This window comes from Lissotriton vulgaris, chromosome 1_1, assembly GCF_964263255.1.
Source record: "Lissotriton vulgaris chromosome 1_1, aLisVul1.2, whole genome shotgun sequence".
Classification (NCBI taxonomy): Eukaryota; Metazoa; Chordata; class Amphibia; order Caudata; family Salamandridae; genus Lissotriton; species Lissotriton vulgaris.
In genome coordinates this window covers 381478930-381503162 of record NC_141685.1, presented here as the reverse complement: position 1 = coordinate 381503162, position 24233 = coordinate 381478930, and the positions used below count along the sequence as shown (strand labels likewise).

The following is a 24233-nucleotide window of genomic DNA, read 5'->3' as shown; positions in this document are numbered from 1 at the left end:
ATTTTTACATGTTTATTTGACATGATATTTTATTTATCTTTTCCCTGCTAATGGTATGTAAGTATGGATTAAGATTTTTAAAAAAACATTCCCCTAGGAATATTTTTAGGACTCCTTCCTTTGGGACAGCACATTACATTTTTTTATCCTTATTCATAGTTACACATATTTACTCTGAGGAGACTTTTGGGGAAGCGTTTGAGACAGGATTAGAACCCAGGTCTCCTCGGAGCAAGATCGGCAACCAAATCACTGATCTAATCCCTTGCTTAAATTTTACCCTAGAGCTTTTGTTGGAACACATCTGGAAAACAGTTCTGTGGCCACGAAGAACGTATGGATCGTTGTTAAAAAAAAAAATTGAACTCGAAGCTTTCCACTACTGACAAACCATTAACTGCTCAGCGACCGGCTGGTCACTAGAATTATGTTCAACACCCAAAATCATGTTTACAAGGACTGTACGATGTTGGTTTGGTGAATTGTACTTACCTAAACAAAACTCCAACAGTAGGATGTTTTGTGAAATGTAATATAATGAATTATGTGAACTCTAGAATAAACCTAAAGGAGGGGAATACAATCCATTCACATGCTTTGTGGGTTTGTGTTGAAAGAACTGTATGGGTTTTACCACATCGGGGGTCATCCAAATGTTTTAAATAACTGACTGTGAAAGAAATAGTAATCTCACCCAACAATCACAGATGCAGTATTGAGGGCCAAACTATTTCTATGTGTTTTTATTCCTTCGGGATCCCCCTTTTGTTATGTAGTTGTAATAGGCCCAGGTTCTATAGGGGTTAACCAGGTTCCTTCATAATCTCTTCCAGGAGTATTCTGGTACCAATCCTTTGTAATGCATATGTCAAAGCACTCAGAGACCTAGGGCTCTATTCACAGAACTAACTTAAGACAAAATCCTAAACGTACTACTTTTGGTATTCACAGAAGTTAGGATTTTGTCTTAAATTTGTCTTAAGACAGATTTAAGACATACTTAAGACAGAATCCTAACTTAAGTCCGTCTTAAGTCTGTCTTAAGACAAAATCCTAACTTCTGTGAATACCAAAAGTAGTAAGTTTAGGATTTTATCTTAAGTTAGTTCTGTGATTCGGGCCCCTGGGGATCTCAAAACCACTTTTCACCCATATGAGGACGATACCCAAGCGTCTCTGAAGATTGACTCCTCTAGATCAATTTATACCATCACAGTCCATTTGCAAAGTGCAAGAAATTGGGTTACTGGTTGAAGGGGAGGTGAAGTCCCAACCAACGCCAAATTAACCTGTGCTTAACCCTGTGGTAGCTTGGCACAGAAGTAGTCGTGCTTGACTTAGAGGCAATGTGTAAAGTATTTATGCAGCAGTTCAAACTGCAATAAAGTGGAAACACAACATAAGAAAAAAGAAAAAATCCACACCAATTAAATAAAATCGAGTAAAATGTAAAACATTATTTGAGAGAAAAATGAAATTAGTAGAACCGAAGATTTTGGAGAAATCAAGCACTAAAAAGCCAAGAACGCCAGCAGGACTTATTTGGTTGCAGTAGACCAGGTCCAAGTCACAAGTTCAGGCCGACCGCAATGCAGCGGGGGTCGCAGGACTGAGTTCAGTCAGCTGAAAGTACCTTGTAACCTGCGCATCGAGATGCATAGTCTGTGCAATAGGCTGCACAGGCCGGAATCGAGGAGCCGTCATCGAGGAATTGCAATGTGAGGTCTGGGGTTTAGAAGTGTTGCGCAGTGGCGAAGTCAGAGGTCGTTGACGGGGGCTAGCGCTGCGCAGTCCTGCATTGTCGTCAAGATGCTGCGAGGGCTTGCAGACTTGCACTGCGAGGCGTCAGAGCAGAGGAAATTATGCATTATGCTGGGCTGATGTCAGCATGGAGCAGCGTCGGAAAAGCAGATGGGACTTGCGAGGACTTGCAAAAAGATGTGTCGGCGTCGAGCTGGGCAGAGCCGGTGGAGAACTGCGTTGCGCTGTGTTGAGATGAGAAGAGTTGCATCCTATTAGAAGAAGCAAGTTATGTTCTTGCAACTTTGAATAGAGGGCCAGCCAACCAACCCTTGGAGCTTTCTGGTGCTGCAACAGCAGGCCTTGGCCAGTAAAGCAGTTGGTGATCCGCAGGGAAGACTTCATAGCGGGGCAGTACTTCTTCCTGGCAGAGTCCACAGATCCAGAAGAGTTGGGTCTGAGGTCCACTAATTATCCTTGGTGCCAGCTTTGAAGTAGGAGAAGTTTCTAGAGGCTTCCATCCCCGGTTGTGTTTTGAGCTTCCTCCTTCCCTGTCCTGGTCCTAGCTTGCCTAGGGACACTTAAGACTAGTGTGAAACCCTTTGTGTGTGCACTCAGGCAGAGTCTTTGTGATGTACAAGAGTGGTAGGTGACAGCTCTTCCCCCTCATCCTGACAAAGACAACCCATCCTGTCAGCACCTATCCCCCTTTGTCTCTCGGTCTGGGAGCAATACACAAAGGCCAACTGCCAGTTAGACCTTGTAATGTGAACCAAGATACAGGCTGCAGGCACCAAATAGCTAGGGCAAGAAAATGCCAGCTTTCTAAAAGTGTCATTTTCAGAATAGTCATTTAAAGTACGACTTTACCAAAAAGAGGGATTTAACTGTTCTTTAGACACCAAACTTAACATCCCTACCTACACCCACATGAAAGTTATCACTAATATAAGGTACCCCAATGTTATCCTATAGGAGAGGCAGATCTTGAAATAGTGAAAAACAAATTTAAGAGGGTTTCACTTCCAGTACGCTTAAAGTTAAAAATACATGTAAAACGTTCTAAATCACCACACCCTGCCCTATGAGCTGTTCGGGACCTACCCTAGGGGTGACGTAGAGGCATTAAAAAGTAAGGTTTAGGCCTGGCGAAAAGTTTCTTTTGCCAAGTCGAAATGGCAGTTTAAAATTGCACATACAGGCAGCAGTGGCAGGCCTGAAACATGTTGGAAGGGCTACTTAAGTGGGAAACACTATAAGTGTTGCAGGCCCACTTATACCATTTAATTTACAGGTAGTACTACTTTACTAGGGACTTACAGGTAAATGTAATGTGCCAATTAGATGTATGCCAATTTTACCATGTTTTAGGCAATGAGCAAACACACTTTAGCACTGGTAAGCAGTAGTAAAGAGTCCCAAGGCTAGCAAAAACAAGATTAGCAGTAAGTGGAGGAGTAAGGCAAAAGTTTGGGGATAAGACCACCCTAAGACTGACAGGCCTAGCAGGTGCCCCCCCTCCACACAGCAGAAAGTGAGGAGAACTACCCAACCTCATAAGAGTTCTCGTCTTTAAGGCAGAAACACCTAGATAGACCATCAGCATTAGCGTAGTCTGACACAGGATGGTGTTCCCCCATAAAGTTCATTCCCAGCAAGTAGATGGACCACCTCAATCATTTTGGATGTTTATCCTTCATTTGCATGAGCCATCTGAGGGTCCTGTGGTCTGTCTGAACCCGGAAGGGAGTCTCAAACATATATTGTCTCAACTTCTCCAATGCCCAGACAAAAGCAAAGGCCTCCCTTCCAATAGGGCTCCACCTCGGTTCCCAGGGAATTAATCTCCTAATGATGAAGGTTAACAGTTGATCAACAGCCCCTATGCCATGCTCTGAAGTCTCTGTCTGCAAAATAAATACCTTGGAGAAACTAGGAGCCTTGAGTAAGGGTGCTGTACACATGCCCACCTTGAGTATGCCAAAGGCTTTTTGACAGTCTTCCATCCATATCACCTTTTTGGGCTGCTTCTTGGAAAGTCAGCTCAGTTAAGGGGGCCACAATCTCTTCCTGTAGTAGCCTGTGAGCCACAGGAAGGCCCTCACTCCAGTCTGGGTTGGGGGGGAGGAGGGGGGGCACAGGGGGTTTGCCACGCTATGATAGTCTCAGTCACGACCTGGAGGAGCTGCACCTTGCCCCCACCCACTATGTGGCCCAGATACACCACTGTTAACTGGCACTTGCTGGCCTTGATGATCAGGCTTGCTGGATGCAGGTCCTGAAGTCCCTCCTGGAGGTGGTTCGGGTGCATTCTTTAACCCAAAGGGCATCACCCTAAACTGGAAGAGGCACAGGGGGTGGGGGTCGAGAATTCTGACCTCTGTTTTGCATCCTCAGTCAAAGCAATCTTCCAGTACCCTGATGTGAGATCAAAAGTACTGAGAAATTTGGCATCGCCCAGACTGTCGATGAGCTCATCAGCTGGGGGGATGTGGTGAGCATCAGTCTTGGTGACCAAATGGAGTCCCATCTAATCCACACAGGACCTAAATTCTGAAGTGGGGCCCTGTGGGACAGCCTTGGGTACGATTCCTGAATACCTTGTTATAGACCTTGGCAGTCTGGCTGACAGGGCTAATGCATAGCATTCAGGAAGGGATGACACAAGCAATTCTCAAAGTTAATGCTTTCAAATCAGAGCTCCAACTCATCCAAAATCAAATTATCTGTAAAGGGAAAATGCGTAATCTCCCTAAAAAGTACAGATATAATTCATAAAATAGTTACTTCAGCCCTGCTTCTGAACAACTCAAAAAATTTCTGGCCAAAAGCTATACCGCACTAAGCTGCTCAGCTCCTGATCAACGTAAAACAAATTTGGCCACATCATGCCAGTAGCCACATCTCTTTGATTCCGGTATTTATTTAAAAAAGCCTGCCTCGTGTGTAATGTTCCTTACTTCCCCACAGTACTACACGGAGACTTCTTGTAGAGGAAACAGGTTTATTCATACAACAAGAAATCCAATCGCTAAGGGCGCCGAGCGTCTGGCTATGACCAGCTCCAGCCGCCAACTGACACAGCTCTGTTCGCGCCTTCTCTTTCATAGTCCTGCGCGTGCGCCGTGCCGCTCTAGCTTATGGCGTGACGCGTCATCGCGTAGGCGCCCGTAAGCTAGAGCGCATACCACATATCTCCCCCCTTTATAAACACAGAAAGCACGTTCCCCTCTTCTATAAAGGCATAGTCCACCTCTGTGCCCATAGTCTATGTGAGGCGCCCGGGGCCATGTACCTTAGTGTCTTTCTACCACAAAGTCATTGTAACGAGAGGGCATCACTACTGCCCTTCCGCTGCGGGTGTGTCTTACCGGCACGTTCTCCCTCGTCTCAGTCTGTGCCTGGGGTATCCCCACATCTCTCACCACCGATCTCTGCTCTGCACTCTCTTGCGCTCTCCCTCCTTCGGCCTGCCCAGCTCCCTGGGCTCTCTCCTCACTGACTTCGCCTGCCTCCTCTCCTTGGCTGTTCTGCTCCTGATGCGGTCTCTCTTCTGGGTGATCAGTGTCTCTGTCTGCTTCCTCCGTCCTCGGCCAGACCAATATTTTGTTGACCCTGGCCATGCGATCTTGTGACCAGACTTTTCCGTCACTAAGGAGGGCTGCTCTGCCCCGCACTTCCTTAACTTGGAGCGGTTGACTGAACTTGCTGTCGCCCTTCTTTTGGAGGGTGGGCAGTTTGATCCTGACCCACTCCCCTTCTTCTAGCGACGTTTCTTTAGTGCTGTGTCGTTTGTCGTAGTGCGCTGCATATATTCTCTGGGCCTTCTCTAGATTGCTTTGCACTACCGCTGGGGACCATTTGCTGGTGATGGTCTTTTCCCTCCATGCCACATTGTCCCTCGTAAATGGATGCCGCCCTCTTAACACCTGAAAGGGACTGTACCCTACCACCGAGGGAGTTATTCGGTAGGCCCATATCATATTCATTATCTCCACTTCCCAATCCTTGCCTTGAGAAATGGCTGCCTGGATGGATCCCATGAGCACCCTGTTGAACCTTTCAACTTGGCCGTTGCACGCGGGGTGGTACACCGCCGTGTGTCTCACTTCAATCCCGTTGCGTTTCATGTATTTTCCCCATTTGTCCGACACAAATTGTGGCCCGTTGTCACTGAGGATCGTTCTGGGTATTCCTTCCCTCAGGAACACTTCAGTAACGAATTTCAAGATCGTGTCCGTATCCATCGACTCCTGTATGTCCACTTCAGGCCACTTGGAATACTTGTCCATCAGCACGCAGATATACTTGTTCACTCCCTGGTTGTCCAGAACCGGCCCCAGAATGTCTATCGCCACATCCTCCCAGGGACCATGTGGCGTGTCAAACTTCCCCAGCGCCGGTCGGAGTGGTCGGAGCACCTTGTCCGCTCCTTGGCACTGCACACACTCCCTGACTTGCCTCTTGATGTGGGCATCCATTCCTGGCCACCAATACGTCTGTTTGACCAACGCCTTGGTTTTCACTATGCCCAGATGGCCTTCGTGGAGTGTTTTAAGCAGTCTTGGTATCAATGACTTCGGGGGTACTACTCTCTCACCTCGGTATAAGAATATCCCCGAATCACTCAAGGACAACTCTTCCCTTATTTCGTAAAAGCGGCGGACATTCTCCGACAGTTTCCTTTTGTCCGGCCACCCCAACTTGAGGTGTTTCCTGACCTCTCTCTTCTCCTCATCAAGTTCATAGGCCTCCTGCCACTCCTGAGCGCTGATGGCTGTCTCGTGATCCTCCATGCAAGCGACCATCTCCTCTGTCTCGGGGGTGGTACTCGGGGCGTCTTCCATCGCCGCCGCCCTGCTGAGGTAGTCCGCCACCCTGTTCTGCGTGCCCGGAAGGTACTCGACATCGTAGGTATAGTCTAGCAGCTTCAGAGACATCTTCGCTATTCTCGGGGTGGCCGTGTCGTGGCCGGATGACGTCAATACTTTGACGAGGGGCTTGTGGTCTGTTTGTAGCCTGAACCTCGTGCCCCATATGAATTGGCGAAATTTACTCAACGCCCATGTGACGGCCAGCATTTCCTTTTCTATCACGCTGTACCTCTGTTCCGTTGGGGATAGTGCCCTTGAAGCGAAGCTGATTGTTTCTTTCGTTCCATCCGTTCTCTCCTGCGCCAGGACCGCCCCCAATCCCTTGTCACTCGCATCCGTGGTTACTATGGTCTTGCCCGTGGGTACATATCCCTGTAATGGAATGGCCTGGCTGATGCATGCCTTGATGGAGTCAAATTCCGACTGGGCCTCCTCGTCCCACTCGAATTTCGTGTTGTGCCTGATCAGTTGCCTCATCCGGTGCGTCCTAGTGGCGAAATGTCTCACAAACTTACTATAATATTCGGCCATGCCGAGGAATGACCGCACCTCCTCTTTGGTCGCTGGGGCTTTGGCGTCCTTTATGGCCTTGACATTCAGTTCTTTCGGTAAGATGCCATGCGTTCCTATCTCGTGCCCCAGGTAGGTCACTGAGCGGGACCCTATTTTACACTTGCTCCATTCGGCTGTCAATCCCTTGTTCTGTAGCACTCCCAGCACCTGGTGCAGTTTCTTGTCGTGCTCCTTCTTGTCGGAGCCCATCACCAGGATGTCGTCTTGGAAGTATTGCACTCCCGGAATGTCTTTGAATAGCCTGTGCATGAGCTTCTGGAATACGGCTGCGGCGGACGCCAGTCCGAAGGGCATCCTCCTAAATTGGTAGCACCCAAATGGCGTTATGAAGGCCGTGTATTTCCTGCTCGCCGGGTGCAGTTCTATCTGGTAGTACGCAGACGTGAGGTCAATGGTAGAGTAGTGCGTGATCCTTTTGGTCTTAGCCAACATCTCTTCTATTCTGGGGAGTGGGAACCTCTCCACTATAAGATTTTTGTTGAGCTCCCTCAGGTCCACGCAGAGCCTGACCTTGCCGTTGGGCTTTTTTACTACCACCAAGGGCGATAGCCATTCCGCGCTGTCCACTGGCTCGATGATTTCTAGCTCCTCCAGTTTCCGTAGTTCCTGGCGTACGGCCTCGCTGGTGGATATTGGAATGTTCCGCACTTTGTGCACTACCGGTTTTGCTCCCTCCTTGAGGACCATTTTGTGCACGAATTTCTCCAGCTTGCCCACTGTGCCTTCAAATACTTTGGAGTATGCTGCCTTCCAGTCTTCCTCCTTCGAGAGGGGCCATTCCTCAGTCAGCAAGATCTGTTCTCTCCCTCCTGGGTTGAGCACGATGCCCAGGGCACCCGCATCTCTCCATCCCAACACCGACGGACCCTTCTCCGCCACATATAGCGTGCACGTGGCCGTCCTTCCTCTGAACTCGAATTCCAGGTCTCTGCATCCCACCAGGGGGATGGCATTTTCGGTGTACGATATGGGTCTAATGTCAGGTGGCCATAGGTCGGGTCCCAACGCCGGGGCAAAATCTTCCTCCCATATTGACTTCTGCACTATCGTCCAGGGGGATCCTGAGTCCACCGCCACATAGACTTTGACGCCTCCGATGTGCATGTCTGTGCGTGGCTTGTCCCTGCGTTTCCCCGACACGTCCAGCACTTGGTCCTCTATGCATAGTACCAGGTCGTCCTCATCGGGTTCCTCTTCTTCACTCGCCTCTGCGGTGGCTGCTTCAATGCACTTTACCGTAGACTTCAACCCTTTCTTCCTGCAGACTTTTTCAAAGTGCCCCATCATTCCGCAATACGAGCACTTGGCGCGAAACGCGGGACAACGTCTGTCCTGGGCTGCATGGGCGGTGCTGCCACACCTGTAGCATGCGAACTTCGTCCCCTGGCTGGAGCGAGGCATCTGCTTCCCCGGTCCTTTCGCCTCCTTCCTCAGGTCTCCACCGGCACTTCTTTGCTTGCTGTAGTGTGGTGCCTCGTCTATTTTGTTGATCATCTGTTTTGGCGCGCTTTCTCTCTTCGCCGCGTCTGCGCCTCTCTTCGACATTTCCGCCTTTTTGACCATTGCCACGACCTCCTTCAGGGTGGTCTCGTTCATTGCCCACAGCTTGTCTTGGACTGCCCTGCTGGTGGTGTGCATTACTATTTGGTCCTTGATGTATTCGTCTTGCAGGTTCCCGTACCTACACGTGATTGCAAGTCGGCGGAGGGCAGCCACATAGTCGTCGATCGATTCTCCCGCCTCTTGCTTCCTCTGCTGGAAGTTGTAGCGGTCTATCGAGACACAGACCGCTGGGCGATAGTGGCTGTCCAGGTCGTCCAGTGCATTCACGAATACATCCGTTTCATCTGCACCCCTCTCCTTGGGCACCAAGTTCTTATAGACCCTTACCCCTTCTGGGCCTAAATTGTGGAGTAATAGTCTTTTCTTTCTATCCGGTTTGTATTCACTTTCGCTTTCGTCTTCCAGTGCTTCTATGTAATTTAGGAAGTACTCTTTCCAATCTTCCCATTTTAGTTGGGGTTCGCCTGGTCTGGTCAAGAACGGGACGGGTGCCATTAGTGTTGACGCTTGACTCGTCATTCTGGCTTCACCTCTGGGTCCTCCTTCCTGGGGTCTTTGGGTAGGCTCACCGGACGCTCCTGCGTACCCTGCCGTGTCGCCTGGACCTCTTGGGCTGCCCGGGGTATTATCCCTTGTGGCGTGTGCTGCCTGTGCGTCCTTCCCCCCTTCTTCTGAGGTGGGGGTGTCTCCCTTAGTTGCCAGGGTGCTGCCTGGGGTTCTGGAAGCTTGGATCGCACGACTTACTGCTATGCCTGGGAACGTTCCCTCCTTTGCTGTTGCGCTGCTGCCACGCCCTTGCTCCTGTGTAGTACCTGTGCCTCACCGGCCCGTGGATGTGGGCTGTGGAGGTATCCTGTGATCTTCTTCGTTTCTTCTCTTTTTCCAAGCACCAGGTGGTGTTCGGATCCCAGCCTCGTCGCCACTGTAATGTTCCTTACTTCCCCACAGTACTACACGGAGACTTCTTGTAGAGGAAACAGGTTTATTCATACAACAAGAAATCCAATCGCTAAGGGCGCCGAGCGTCTGGCTATGACCAGCTCCAGCCGCCAACTGACACAGCTCTGTTCGCGCCTTCTCTTTCATAGTCCTGCGCGTGCGCCGTGCCGCTCTAGCTTATGGCGTGACGCGTCATCGCGTAGGCGCCCGTAAGCTAGAGCGCATACCACATCGTGCACAAAGACCTGAAGCTTCGTACCCCCAACCTCCCTAATCAGAAGCTCACATATATACTGAGTACCACAATGTCAGAAGCTCAATCAACATCACCATGAAAAATGACTCCTTAAGAAACAGCAGTCTCAATAGATGCTATTCAGGAAATGCACCAAGACTCTTGATATCTCTGCCCATCTTTCTCTAGCTTCAATAAAGCTCTTAATACCTTTCTTTCTCACAACTTCGTGATCGTTTTAAGCTCCTTATTGCAGCTTCACTCCGTTAGGCACGCCCATGTGGACACAAACTCTTCAGTTTCCCACCCATAATTTTTCTTTTCAAATTTAATTTCTCTCTAATGCCCTAGCTCTTATCGGGACATAAAACTGCACCTCCTCCACCCTTAAAATAACACTAATTGAATTGTTTATGCTCTCTTTATTCTAACTAGTGCTAACTCCATTTCTAATGCTGTTACATCCTGTCCAAGAGCTATACCTCATCCGCGAGGAACTGCAGTGTTGACACCCTCAACTTTTATGCACCATGTAAAATAAGACAATAAATATATGAATGGCTCCCTCTTGCAGCCAGTGTCCTATACATCACTTACCAATTAGGTATTTGAAGGCCACATTTGCACCAGTGCCAGTAACAGCAATTTTGCTGAACATGGGGAAGGTCACACTGTAATGCTTTCTGGCAAAGCTCTCAATCTCCTGGTTGCTTCCAGGTTCTTGTTGGCCAAACTGGTTACATGGGAATGCCAGCACATTGAAATGAGAGGAGCCGAGCTCTCTCTGTAACTGCTGTAATGCCTTGTAGTGTTCCTCTGTGAATCCACACTCACTGGCCACGTTAACCACCAATGATATCTAGAGATCAAAGGAAAAGTAGAATTATTTAGAGTTATTACACTTTTGCATAAATTAAATGGTCATTGACAAATGCAATCGGTATGACTACTTTATAAGTGAAGGTGCTTCTTCAGTGATTGGTGAGTGTTTTTTGTGTAGATGGGTGACGAGATTAATGTGAGAATGAGTCAACAGTTAGATGGATGAGTTAATGAGTGCATGCTAGATCGATGAATCAAATAAATAAATGAGTGGATGTACAGGTGTGGCTAGGAGCAGCAACTCCCATATCCACAGCATGCTTTCATCCAGTAAAAGGCTGCCCAAAACAATATCAGAGTACCAGGTTCAAGGGCAGCATCACGCCAATTGTAGTTGCCGGTGACGTTTGCCTTGGAACCCTCAAAACCCTGCCTGCCATCCATGTCAGGAAGAGACAACATCTCAGCTGGAGTAGCCTACTGCTTCAACCACCACCAACGCCAACTTCCACAGATACATGATGAGTCGCTAACAGGATGAAGGGCAATTGCCTCAAACTCAACATAGACAAAGCGGAAGTCCTCGTCTTCAGGAACAACACCTCACCATGGAACATTGCATGGTGGGCCACAAAACTCGTCCCACTCCAATAGACCACCCCAGCAACCTTGGCATCATCCTGGACAGCAAGCAAATCGATAAAGAATCGAGTCAATGCAGTCTCATCCACCTGCTTCCACACTCTTCGCATGCTCTGCAAGATCTTCAGGTGGCTCCCAGCCGACACCAGAAGGTCCCTCACGCGGGCCCTCATCATCAACAGACTGGATTCAGGTGTACAAGGCCCTGCACAACGAGGGACCAGCATACATCAGCAAATACCTCACCTTCCACCAACCATCCAGACACCTTGGATCTGCTTCCCTCTCCCTCACAGACACCCAACTGATCTGCTGAACTAACAGCAGAATACGCTTCTTCTCGCACATGTCGGCCAAGGTATGGAACAACCTTCCCCTGCACCTCAGGACTGCACAGTCGCTCCAACAATTCAAGAGAGAATGCGAGACCAGGATGTTCAATTGAACAACCGAAATTGCAGCAGCCAACGTCTCCTTCGCCTCAAGACCCTCATGACTGATTTGAGGCAATCTACAAATGTTTGATTGATTGAGAGGAGTGATATATATAGTGGCGTAAAGTGGGGGGTAGTGAAGGGGAAGAGCGTAGAGTGGCGTGTTGTGGCACAGAGAGGAGTAGAGTATTGTAGAGTGGAATTGACTGTTGTAAACTATTGCGCCTTATAGTGGAGGATAAGCAGAGTGGAGGGGCATAGAGTGGAGGAGATGTCGTAGATTTGAGGTGCACAGAGAAGAGTGGGGGTGCATAGTGTGGAGTGGCATAGTGTGGAGTAGAGTGCTGTAGAATGGAATGTCATAGAATAGAGTGGCATAAAGCGTAGTAGAGTGGTGTCGATGGCATAATGTAGAGTGGAGTTTCGTAGAGTTGAGAGTCGTAGAGTGGAGAGTCACAGAGTACCATGACATAAAGTGCGGTAGAGTGGCGTGTAGTAGAGTTTTGCAGAGTGGCGGGACATAGAATGGAGGAGCATATATCAGAGTGTTGTAAAGTGGAGGGGCACAGAGTGGGCAAAGAGTGGAGTGGAGTGTTGTAGAGTCTTGTAGAGTTAAGTGTCCTAGGGTAGAGTGGAGTGGCATAGAGTGGAGTAGAGGGTCGTAGAGTGGAGTAGAGTGGCATTGAGTGGAGGGGCATAGAGTGGAGGGGCATAGAGTGGAGGGGCATAGAGTGGAGGGGCATAGAGTGGAGAGGCATAGAGTGGAGAGGCATAGAGTGGAGAGGCATAGAGTGGAGGGGCATAGAGTGGAGTGCCGTGGAGTGGCGCAGAATGGAGTAAAGTGTTAGAGTGGACTAAAGTTTCATAGAGTGGAGTGCCGAAGAATGGAGTTGAGTGCAATAGGTTGGAGAAGAGTGGAGTGGAGTAGAGTGGCGTACAGTGTCATAGAGTGGAGTGGTGTAGAGCAGAGGAGAGTGGCACAGTGTGGAATACAGTAGAAATTCAGAGTGGAGTGTGGTGGAGTGCTGTAGGGTGGAGTAGCGTAGCACAGTGTGGAGTAAAGTGTCATAGCAGAATGGCATAGTGTGGAGTGGTGTAGTATGGTGTAAAGTGGCATAGATGTTGCGCAGTGAAATGGGTAGTGTGGTGTAGAGTGGAATGAGGTAGAGTGGAATAGAGTAGAATGTCAGAGTATAGTAGCTTGGAGTAGCACAGAGTGGGTGGCTTAGAGTGAAGTGGTATGTGTAGAATGGAGTAGAATGGCGTGGAGTCTTGTAAAGTGTTGTGGAGTGGAGTGGAGTGGCATAAAGTGAAGTACAGTGTGGTTAGAATGGAGTACGCATGGTGTGGTAGCATACTGCCATTACAGACAACAGACTTTCGATTGAAATGGCCATTACATTTGCACAGACATACAGTTTAACTGATAAAACTATACAACACACAAATGATATATGTGTGGAAATGAGATCATCTAGTGTATTAATTTGTTTTGATCATATTCAAATATTTGTTTCCAGCACACTTCAGAATAGCAAAAAAAGTTTCTTCATTTGTGCTTTCTTAATTCTGATGTATTCTGAAATATTTGCACAGTTTATTTACAGACCTTTCCATTTTAGGGCTCATTACGATTTTGGGAGTAAAGCCTCCACCCAGCACCGACTCGGAATCGGGACAGACAGACTTGCATTCGGGGTTCCGACCGTCGGATTACGATGCAACGGAACACTGTTCAGTCGGAGTCCCATTGTTCCGTATTGGAGCTCGTGTTCCGTCCGAAAACTGGTCGTAACACAGGCCCCTATTGGGAAATGGGGTGTTTGTGGAAAACCCTGTACCCTGCCGCAGCCACCCCACAGTGCCTGTCGCACAGTGCAGGGTTTTAAAAGGGGGTCACTTAGGTACCCCCTCTGCCATCAACCCTAGGCCGCGGGCCAAGGGAGCCCTGCCAGGGCCCCCCAAAGTCACTTTCCGACAGCCTTTCCATGTCAGACAGGTCGAAGCGGAAAGGCTGTTGGAAATCGACATTGTGATCCAGAGGGCGGAAACGCTGTCCATATGGGGTATACTATGCGGTTCTGACCAACACGAATACTCCGCGAGCCGCTCGAAACCTATTCAGAATGACTGCGCTGTTTACATTCCGAAGGCGAACATCGTAACCCTAAACCTAAAGCCTACAACAAATAAATCCAGCAAATAGAAAGCAAGCAAAATTGAGTTACAAACCACAAAGCCAATGCTAAGCAATGGGCAGAATGCATTCCCTGGGAAGTGTCCCCAAAAAGTATTTGCAAACCAGACAGCTGAGATGTTTTGGTAGTCTTCAACCTAAAAAGCGTCTCTGTCTACTCAATTCCCCTTTTCCACTTGTTTGCGTTGCAGGTGAATTGGCTGCCAGTGGGGAATCACCTTATAGAAGACTGCACAACTTTATGACTTGAAGTGGTAGCTATCTAACCCGATGGTATTCCCCTAACATTAATCAGCATTCAAGTTCCTATACCTCATTCGAGTCGTGACTACCAAGTTAGCAGCCCGATCCCCTCCAGTGCAAGAGCAGCAGTCTGGCATACTGGGACCCAACTGGCATTCTATAACTGCGAGCCACTCCTCGCAAGCAATGCGGGGTCTGAACTCCTTGCCAATGATCGAAATGCAAAACTGCACAATAACATTGTGTGCTCATCTAAATGTGAAAGACACTTCACCGAAATCAAGTCAAGTCAAGTCAATATATCTTTATTACGGCCAACATGGCCCAGAAAGTGCAAAATTTACAACGTTTGTTTGCAAAGAGTCATCTAAAAAAAAGAACTTTGATTGAAATCTCATGACATTTACAAGGATTAAAAAGTGATTAAAACAGTATTATATAAATACATAAAATCAGGGTTTTGGTCTTTCTCCCCGTTTTTTGGGGGGGAGGAAAAGAAGGGTGGCTGAACAACACAGAAACATGTCACAGATCTATAAAAAAGATTTCACTTCACCAAAATCATTGTTGAAAGGGGCAGACCCCCAGCAACTACTGACTGAAGGGGGCTGACACTGGGCCCCTCTGTATGTACCTTATGTGTTAGGTGTTGTTTACATGAGCTCTAGAAACAGTTAAAGTTGTCTGGAACTAGAGCAATCCTTACATTTGTTGTCTATCAGGGCCTGAGAATTCTTATTGCGGAGATTCCGCCCGGGCGCGGAGGACCATTGAGAATCAAGACCCCAATTTCTAGACAGGCAGAGAACATTGTTAATACCGTAGAATCAAATATTTGTGATGGTTTGTACAGCCCTTCTTTCTTACTGTTGATTAGATCAACGGATGTAACATGATGACATAACAAATTGCAGCCAAAGAAAAAAGGGCACAAATGCACCAGGGTGTGTTTGGAGCTTAACACAGACATTCTGGGAGTTCAGCAACAGCTTCTTGTTAGAGTTTAGATGTTTAATGCACACGAAATCAATATTAACAGAAGTTAAGTTATTCAGTGTTTAAATGCGATTCATAATGCTTAAATCAATAATACTTAAATCAATGTACTGAAGCAGAAATTCTAAGAAACCTTGCAAGTAACGATCAGGTAATGCACGGCCTTTGATTCAGAGCTTTGGTGTTCAAGAGGTGATATTGAGATGAATAATAAAGCATTGCTTGTGAAAGTAGGGAACGATACCCTTTCCAGAAGCAGATGAAACAGAGGCGAGGGACAGAAATATGCAATATTCCGACAAACAGAATAGCAGCTTTTACACAGCAGTAACAAAAAACTCAGATATGTTGTGAAACGAGGGAGACCCAGATGTTCCTTCACAGATGTTCCTTCCTAAATCAGACTTCAGGGGAACCCTACAACCTGGTCCGAGCTCAGCCTCAAGAAGGATGTCCTGCTCGCTAGATTTTAAGAATCACAGGTGATCCCGACTAAAAACATCTTTAACAAGGCTGCAGAGTGTCTCAGGCATCTTGACATAATGTTATCCACCATCTGAGAACTCGAGTGGTTCCTCCTACCGGCCCTCCTCACCCCCAAGCGGTAAACCTCAGCACCCGCCATATCTAGTACAGAAGATCAGGCGCTCCCTGGGCCACGGGCCACTCAGGCTGGAAAGAGAAGCCATGATTCCAAGGCTGCTTTTGATACGTTTCTAGGATCGGACCTGCCTCCCCACCTCAGTCCTGCAAGCTGTAAAGACCCTATTCTTCTTCCAAGATCTCATACATGCAGAATCCTACAGATAGAACCCAGCAGGTTTCTTCCCCTTGCTCTGCCTGCTTCCACACCCACATACATTCGACCACTTAGGTTCTCCTCCGCTCTAACCTCATCTTTCAACAGAGCTGCGTTGCTTTGTGCCTAGACTCGGAGTATAGAACCCCCCATACAAACAGAATTAGGCTAAATTTTCCACAGGAGGTAAAGCCCCAAGTCATCACTGATTCATATATCCAGACGTACTCCTCTTTTCGTCTAAAATATTCATTCTTTATTTATGGAGTCTTCATCACGAATAAAACTAGTTTTATAGATTTTCTACAGGTACAGCCAGTGAACACGTGTTTTGGGGATCACCACTTCATCACCAAGGCAGGAACACTGGGATTCTCCATCCCCGTCCAGGGTGGGCGCTTGAAATAAATAAAGATTGAATATTTTAGATGAAAAGAGGAGTTCGTCTGGATATATGAACTATTGATGACTTAGTGCTTTACCTCCTGTGGAACATTTGTATACAAGATTGCACGGGTGGGCTGTCGGTGTTGGAGGTTGTGGCGCCAGGCTATTAATTCTTTCCCCTCGGTCCCCAAAGTAGAGACATAATTAGGCAACGGAATACCAATTAAAATATCTGAATTACCAATACGGGGTTTCTATTCTGAGACTTAAGGCAACTGTGAAAGGAATATGAATTTTAAAAAGGCAGATGAGTTTCTAGTTCTTAACAGGCGCAGACAAACACAATAGGCTTGTATTTTTATAGTACATGTACAAAAAGACACAGTATCCTACCTTGACTATATCACACATGCATCTACAAATGCAGAACAAACTCAACTCCAGACATCCGTACACAAGCAGAACAACATATATACATGGACGCATGCACAGGCGCGTGCGGGCGCACGCACCACCGTATACACAGGAACAAAGACCAACACATAGATGTCACTCATACACAAACACCCAGTGCCACACAATAAGCATACAGCAATATTGCACAAAAGCAGGTTTGCATAAAAGCACTCGGATACAGAGGAGGAGCTTCGCGGGCGACCGAGATGGCCGCGTAAGCTCCGAGCTCCGCGGACCCTCAGACCCTCCGCAAATATCCTGTTGAGAATCCTGATCCACATTAGTGGATTCTGCTTGGTGAGAGGTCGCGGACACGGGAACTGCTTTCCGCTTTCGAATTTGTAGCTCCTAGGCGAAGTTACGTCGAGCTGCACTTCGTGCCAGTGATGCGCCATTGTCTCATGGGTGGCTGCTGTTCGTACCGACGCTCTGCATGATTGGAATGCGAAGTGGACATTTTGGTCCCTGCTGGCGAAGTGCGTGTAGCTGCGGAGTCGCCTGCTACTGTTTGCTGACTTCGCCTCTGTTCTACACATCTGCTTCCTTGTCCGGGCGGCGTATCCCTTTGTTCTCCTTGGGTCCATCATGGCCGGCAGAGGGGACCCCGACAAGACGTCGAACAGAGGTGTTCGTAGGACGACTCAGACGCAGCTGAACAAAATTGATCGATACGCTCAGCAGCGGACCTCGCCCACTGTGGTGGCCTCTTCTAAAGACTTTCATCGTGTGTTAGAAATGGGATCCCTGGCTGGCCAGGGCTTTCGCCAAAGTCAGTCAGAGACCACCACTCCTAAGTCAGGGCAAGGGAGTTACACGCCAAGATAACCCCTACTCACCCTCTAGGTAACGTGGCGCGAGCTGCAAGGCTAAACTTGGAGGCGATATGAGTTAAGTATTTGCGCAAGCAACCCAGCAACAACACCCAAGGCCCACCACAAAGGAAACTCCACACAAGGTTATATATAAAAATAGCCTTTGTATTACACCAAAACACATTAGATAAAACACACACACTTTACAATGTGCCAACAGGCACGGGCAGAATTTACAAGGGATATGTACAAGACAGGGCCACCTTGACCACTGTCAGGAATCAGCACTTTTAGAACTTAGAATACAATACTTGTAGGCCTAGAACTTAAACATAGAGCCTAACGGACAGTACCTCCCGACCTGGTTGTAGGGATAATGCGAGTGACCTCCTTAGTAAACTTGAGCGGGCGGCCCAGCGAAGCGGCACGACTCAGGGGAGAGTGGTGCGGCTTGAGGCTTGAGCGGGCCACCGGCAAGGTACAAGCGTTTCTCTGGGGCGACCAATGTGTGCGGCTCAGAAGAGGAGGGGAAGGCAGGATAGAGTCCACTGGTCCTGGGACTCTGGTCAGGGGGCGAGCTCAGTATCAAGCCCTTGGACTATCACTTAGCACATAACAGAAAATCACTGTAGCACAAAAGAGCACACAATCAGTAACTACTGGTAATCAGGTAAGTACCCCCTACGCAATCCTAACCACCTTAGGAACAGGTCACGCAGGGAACCAGGACCTCACTAGCACCACCTGTACTAGCAAGAACAACCAACTAAATATCACCATACATTTAGGGGTATAGACCTGGGGACAAAACACATGATGCATCAACAACACATTCAGCGGTGTAAGGAACACATGACGCATCAACACACGTTCAGCGGTGTAGCACAAGAGAACACATGATGAATAATCTACCCATTCAGAGGTGCAAGGAACAGCAAACACAATAGCGCAAAATCCACATTCGCCACCACCAGTGGCAGTCCTTGTGTCCAAATCAGGGGGCCTAAACGTGGCAGTTGCCCACAAAGTGCTGGGCAACTGGTGCAATTGATGGGGCCAACGTGGGAGCCTCTCTAGGCTCTGCCCAACTGACTGTCTCCTGAGCCTCTCTGGCTCAACCAACAATAGTGCGCCTGAGCCCCTCGTGGGCTCTACAAACAACTGTGGCGATATTGAGCCTCTCTGGGCTCGTGAAACAAATGGCCCCTGAGCCTCTCTGGGCTCCTGCAAGAATGGCACTCAAGAGCCTCTCTGGCTCTTAAATAACTATGGCGATCTCGAGGAAGACGAAGGCCCCCCGTGAGCCTCCTCTGGGCTCAAAACACAAAGCGCGAGGTCGCGCTACCGAGGGGGGGCGGACACCGACAATGTGTCCCGGCGCCCCTCCCTTGTCTGGTGCACTCACCGGCTTCCGGTGAAGGTCCGGGTCTCCTCTCCAGCTCGGGGAGCCTCGGGCGGCCCCCGCAGGCAGCGCCTTCCTCCAATCGGCCAATCAGAGCACAGGTCACCCGGCGAGCCTCCCGCAGCCACAGCCAATGGCAGCGCGGCTCCCGGGTGACGCCAGCAGCTGCTCCTTGGCTTCTCCTCGGCTCGGGAAAAGGCGGTGCTGCTTCCTCCGGGTTGTGGGGGGGGGGGGCAGGACTTCCGGCTCGCCTGTGGGCCGGCCCACGTCCTGCTGCAGCTTGCCTGACTTCCGGTCTGGCAGCCAATGGCAGCGCGACCCCTTGGGCGAGCCTCCAGGCTCTCGGGCGCGCTGCTAAGATCACCGCGGCGAATTTCGAGGGGCAATGCCGGATGGGCACCGGCTTGAATTAATATAGCAAGCGAGGTGGCACTCGCTCAAAGGCGGCAATGTCCCTGGCAGGGCGGGCACCTGCCAGAGGACTCGAAAATCACCACGCAGCGGGGCAAACGCCGGGTGGGCTCCGGCTTCCAAAAGTAAAGCGCTCCTAGCGCTGCATGCAAAATCAAGCGCTCGTAAGCGCTAGAAGGGGATGAAGCGCTCCCAAGCGCTATAAGCGAAAGAAAAGCGCTCTCAGGCGTTAGGCAGATGAATACAGCGCTCCCAGCGCTATAAATCAGAAAAGGGTCCAGAGAAAGCGCTCCCCAGCGCTAGTTGACCCTTAGAGTCCAGCAAAAGGTCCATCAGCAAGCCAGGGGCTGGGCAGGGCCCAGGGGGGGGGCAAGCCTTCCCCTGGGCCCAAGCAGCAGCATGCCCCTGGTAGATTCAAGCAGCAAACAAGAACATTTTCATGGGGTCACAGCCCCTCTTTTATACACCTTTTCTTTTGTCTGTAGGTGCAGGGTGGGGGCAGAACCAGTCGCAGCTGGTCTGTGAGCACTGTTGATGGCTCAACCACCCCTTTCATTCATCAGGCAGGCTAGGGTCATCAGTCGCACCACAGGGGGCGGAGCCAGCATTGTGTGGGGGAAACCCAGCCTCATTCAGGACACAGGCGCAGCCCCTCCCTCACATCAGCATGCTATTCTCTCCATTCACCACCGGGGCAAACCCACACAGACTTCCTGGAGCCTGGCATCCCAGCCAGCTCCAGCCAATCACACGCCAGCACCTTCACAGCACATACACAGTCATTTCTAGAAGTAGCACTTCCGCACAAGACACAACCATGTCACATACATTGTTGCGAAGCATTCAATCACACGAGTTCGCACATACCAGACTTGAGCATGCACGCCTCACGCATCAGGAACTACCAGGGACACAGACATTCCCCATGCATTCCTATGGGAGGGCAGGCCAATCTCACTCCACGCACTCAGGAAGAGCACGCACTTTACACTGCGCCACAGTGTCAAAGTGCGCAAAGACCAGAAATCACTAGGCAAAAAGTTCAGGGGTGAACCCGCCAGAAGGGCCGAGTCCAACAGTGCGGGCTCGCCTGAAGGTTCCGAGCCTACTCTGAGTGACATTATGGGGGCCATCGCAGGCATTCGATCAGAAATGCAGAAGCAACACGAGGTCCTGACTCATAAGGTGGGCACTCTGGCCGTGGATCTCAACCTGATCAGGGCCGACTTGGGGAAGACCAATGATCGGGTGAAATCCCTTGATCTCAAGACCTCCAGCTTAACCACCGATGTTTCAGACCTTCAGGCGGAGGTCCGGACTCTGAGATCGGTCAACGATCAATTCTCCAGGAGGCTGGAGGATTTTGAAGGGCGTGCAAGGTGGCAGAATGTTCGCATTATTGGTATTCCGGAGGGAGCGGAGGAGGTGGCAGTGGACCTTTTTGTGGAAGACTTGGTACAGACGCATCTCGCACCTTCTGGCCTGAGTAACTTCTTTTCGGTGGAACGTGCCCATCGGATACCTGGCGGCCCTCCGAAGTCGGGTGTTGCGCCTAGACCCATCATTGCCCGGCTCTTCAACTTTAGAGACCGGGATGTGATTCTTCAAGCCTCCAGGAGACATGGGCCGCTTAAATTTCAGAACTCTGAGGTGCACTTTTACCCGGACTTCACCAGGGCCGTTCAGAGACAACGTCAGAGTTTTGCAGGGGTGAAACGACGCCTAAGAGACATGGGTTTTAAATACTCTATGCTGTTCCCTGCTAAACTGCGGATCGAGTACGAGGGCCGAGCTATGTTCTTTGATGTGCCGGAGAATGCGAGCGACTGGCTGGACACTTTGCCACAACGCCGGGAAGAACACGACGAACACTCCGGTGGCGCAACTGGTGGTTCTGATCTCTAGGACTGGGTTCTGCTGTGCTGCATATGGCGGTTGGTGGCCCTGATGTCTGTGACTGCCAATACCAATGCTATTCCGATTTTGATAGCTTTCCTGTTATGTACATGGAGGGTGGCGGGAGGGGTTTGCTGAGATTCCTTACTCCTCTAGGGTCTTTTTGTAGATTAGTTTATGGGGCGACAGGCGCACTGCTGGTTGGGGGGGCTTTTTAGTCTGCTGCAGGGGTGCAGGGTGGTGGGTGGTGGTGGGGAAGTTTGTTTGTTTATTCTTTCTTCTCTCTTTCTATCTCTTAGGCAATGGGATGTATCTACTGCTCAGTTTCATTTGTTGTTGAGGCTTGTTGGGGTTGGGTGGGGCCAGGGTCACGATGATGGGGGGTAGGAAACTACGAGTCCTCAGTTGGAATGTTAACGGGTTGGGTGACCGTATCAAGAGAGGGGTTGTGCTCCAATTGATTAAACGTCATATGCCTGATGTCGTCCTCCTTCAGGAGACGCATCTGGTTGGTAACACGTGCAAGGCCCTTAACCGTAGAGGGTACAAGATGGTGGCTCACTCAGGGTTCTCCTCGGGATCTCGGGGGGCGGGAGTTCTTGTTCGCACGTCCCTTCCGCTTGAGGTCGACGTCACTGTGATCGGTGAGAGGGGGCGGTACGCCGCTGTGGCGGGTCGATGGGAGGGGCGCGCCCTAACATTGCTCTCAGTTTACGTTCCCCCGGGTCTACAATCTAGCACCTTCCAGGACCTTGGTGGCGCCATTTTGAATTTGCCTGCTGGATTACTGATAGTGGGGGGTGATTTCAACTCGGTCTGCTCCGGCTCCTTGGACCGCCATCCGCCTAGAGACCTCCGGGGCTCCCAATTGTGGTTGCCCTCTTTCCTCGAGACCATGGGGCTAGTAGATAGCTGGCGGCTCCTACATCCCACGCTCTGTCATTATTCCTTCCACTCTGGCGCCCATGGTAGTCTTTCCCGGATCGACTATGTTCTTACATTGGCCGCACACGCGCCTGCTGTTTCTGAGGCTCGTTTTCTGGCACGGGGTATTTCTGATCATTCCCCGCTGTGGGTCACTTGAAGGTCTTGCATTTGAGGTTTTGCAAACCACCCTCTTTTAACCTGTATACGGGGTGGGAGGGAGGGTAAAGCCCATCGCGGAATCCCGTCCTGTGCTACGCACGGCTAGGCCAACCAGAGGATTTTAAATCCCTCCCCAATGCTTGCTTGTTTACTTTTGTTCGTGACTAATTGCAAGATTAGAGTTACATAGGGCCGGCAGAGCCTCTAGAAGAGAATTTAAAACCAACGAAGACCAGATAAAACGGACACACGCCTTGCACTGTAGTACATTCCTCATTGTAGGAATTCCCTGACGCATGTTATTATAACATGCAATCTTTCCCACAGAGATACAAATAACTGATTATTACCACTAACAGTACATTAGTAAAAACGAAACGAGCTTCAGAGCACAACATACACGTGACATTTCTGCTCTACTAAAAAAACATAAAAAAGAGCATGCGAGACACAAACACACAGGATGAGAGAAGACAGAAATGGGGCAGAAAGGCACAGGCACATGGACACAACAGTACAACCGAGAGAGCTGTTCTGCGAGAAGAACAGAGGTTCAGAGAGAGAGAGACTGATGCACGCACACTGAGATAAAGAGAGAGAAGGAGGGGAGTGTAAGGGAGAAGGATTGAGAAGTACAAGGTAAAGCGAGACAACACATTCAGGAGAAGATAGAGCGAGAGAGGATGTAAATTAGAAGAGAAAGGAGCAGAGAGCCTATGATGAAGAGAGAGCGAGAAAGGCAGTGAAAGAGAGAGAGAAAAGGAACTAATGAGAGAGAATGCAGGCAGGCCTGAAAAAACCTAGAAGTCAGACTCTAAATAAAGCATTGTATTTAAGAGAACAAATTGTGTGTGGGCGCACGTCACAGGTCTTCACAAACAGGCATGTCTCTCCTTTCTGTGGCTCCTAACTTTAGTAGTTTCTTTTAGTAAAATAGGGGATTACATTTTTTATAAAGTGTAAATTTCACTCCAACACAGCACAGCGATCTACATTGCAAACCTTCAAAACACCAAGCATTCAACGATAAAAGTAAGATAAATACAAAACAATCTACCCACTGCCCAGCTTGCCACCAGTTCCAACTGATGGACAGTGAAGAGCAAATTGGATGCGAAGAGAGCAAACTAAATGCGAAGGAGAGGATAACGGTAAAAATAATAACCATGAGAGTGGTGTGCGCATGCCACAGCAAGACATCTGTTTTCTATTATCGCGCTCGCGTCTGTGTGCGATAATTGCAAACAGATCTCGCCCGTGCGGGTAACCGCAAGCAATAGGCCACACACGAACAAGCGTGCGTGTGGTGAGCTTTCTGAAGCCCCTTACAATAAGTCTCGCAGAGCAGCGCATGTGCGCTGCCAGGCGAGACCTAAAAACAGGCAAATCATCATTGATTATACAATGAGCAATTCCTGAGATGAAGGTTGCAATAAAAATGGATTAAATTGTCAATGTGTTTTTTTTTGTGATAAAATCTATGAGACCATCTTCAGGACGAATTGTTCTTCTGTGGATAGGAGACCCTGGAAGACTGAGAACATAATTATATGTTGGAGTACATGGAGCTATTCAATGCAGGAAGAAAGAATTAATTGTACTCTGAAAATCAGGTTTAGCGTAGTGGCACCCTTCTTTTGGCAAGCCCACACTACAAGGCTTTCAACGTCTGTATGATTCACGTCCAGAAACGAGTATTGTTGCACAAGGTAATTGCCTGCCATCA

The 24233-nt window shown here is 49.1% G+C and overlaps 1 protein-coding gene across 1 annotated transcript in view; it reads right to left on the bottom strand.

Moving 5' to 3' along the window:
* The window catches only part of GPX7 (glutathione peroxidase 7), a 92068-nt gene that overhangs the window by 3482 nt on the left and 64353 nt on the right, over window positions 1–24233 (bottom strand). Inside the window, exon 2 of the mRNA XM_086952447.1 lies at window positions 10522–10783. Within this exon, the coding sequence (XP_086808573.1) occupies window positions 10522–10783 (262 nt within the window). The remainder of the gene's footprint in view (window positions 1–10521; window positions 10784–24233) is intronic.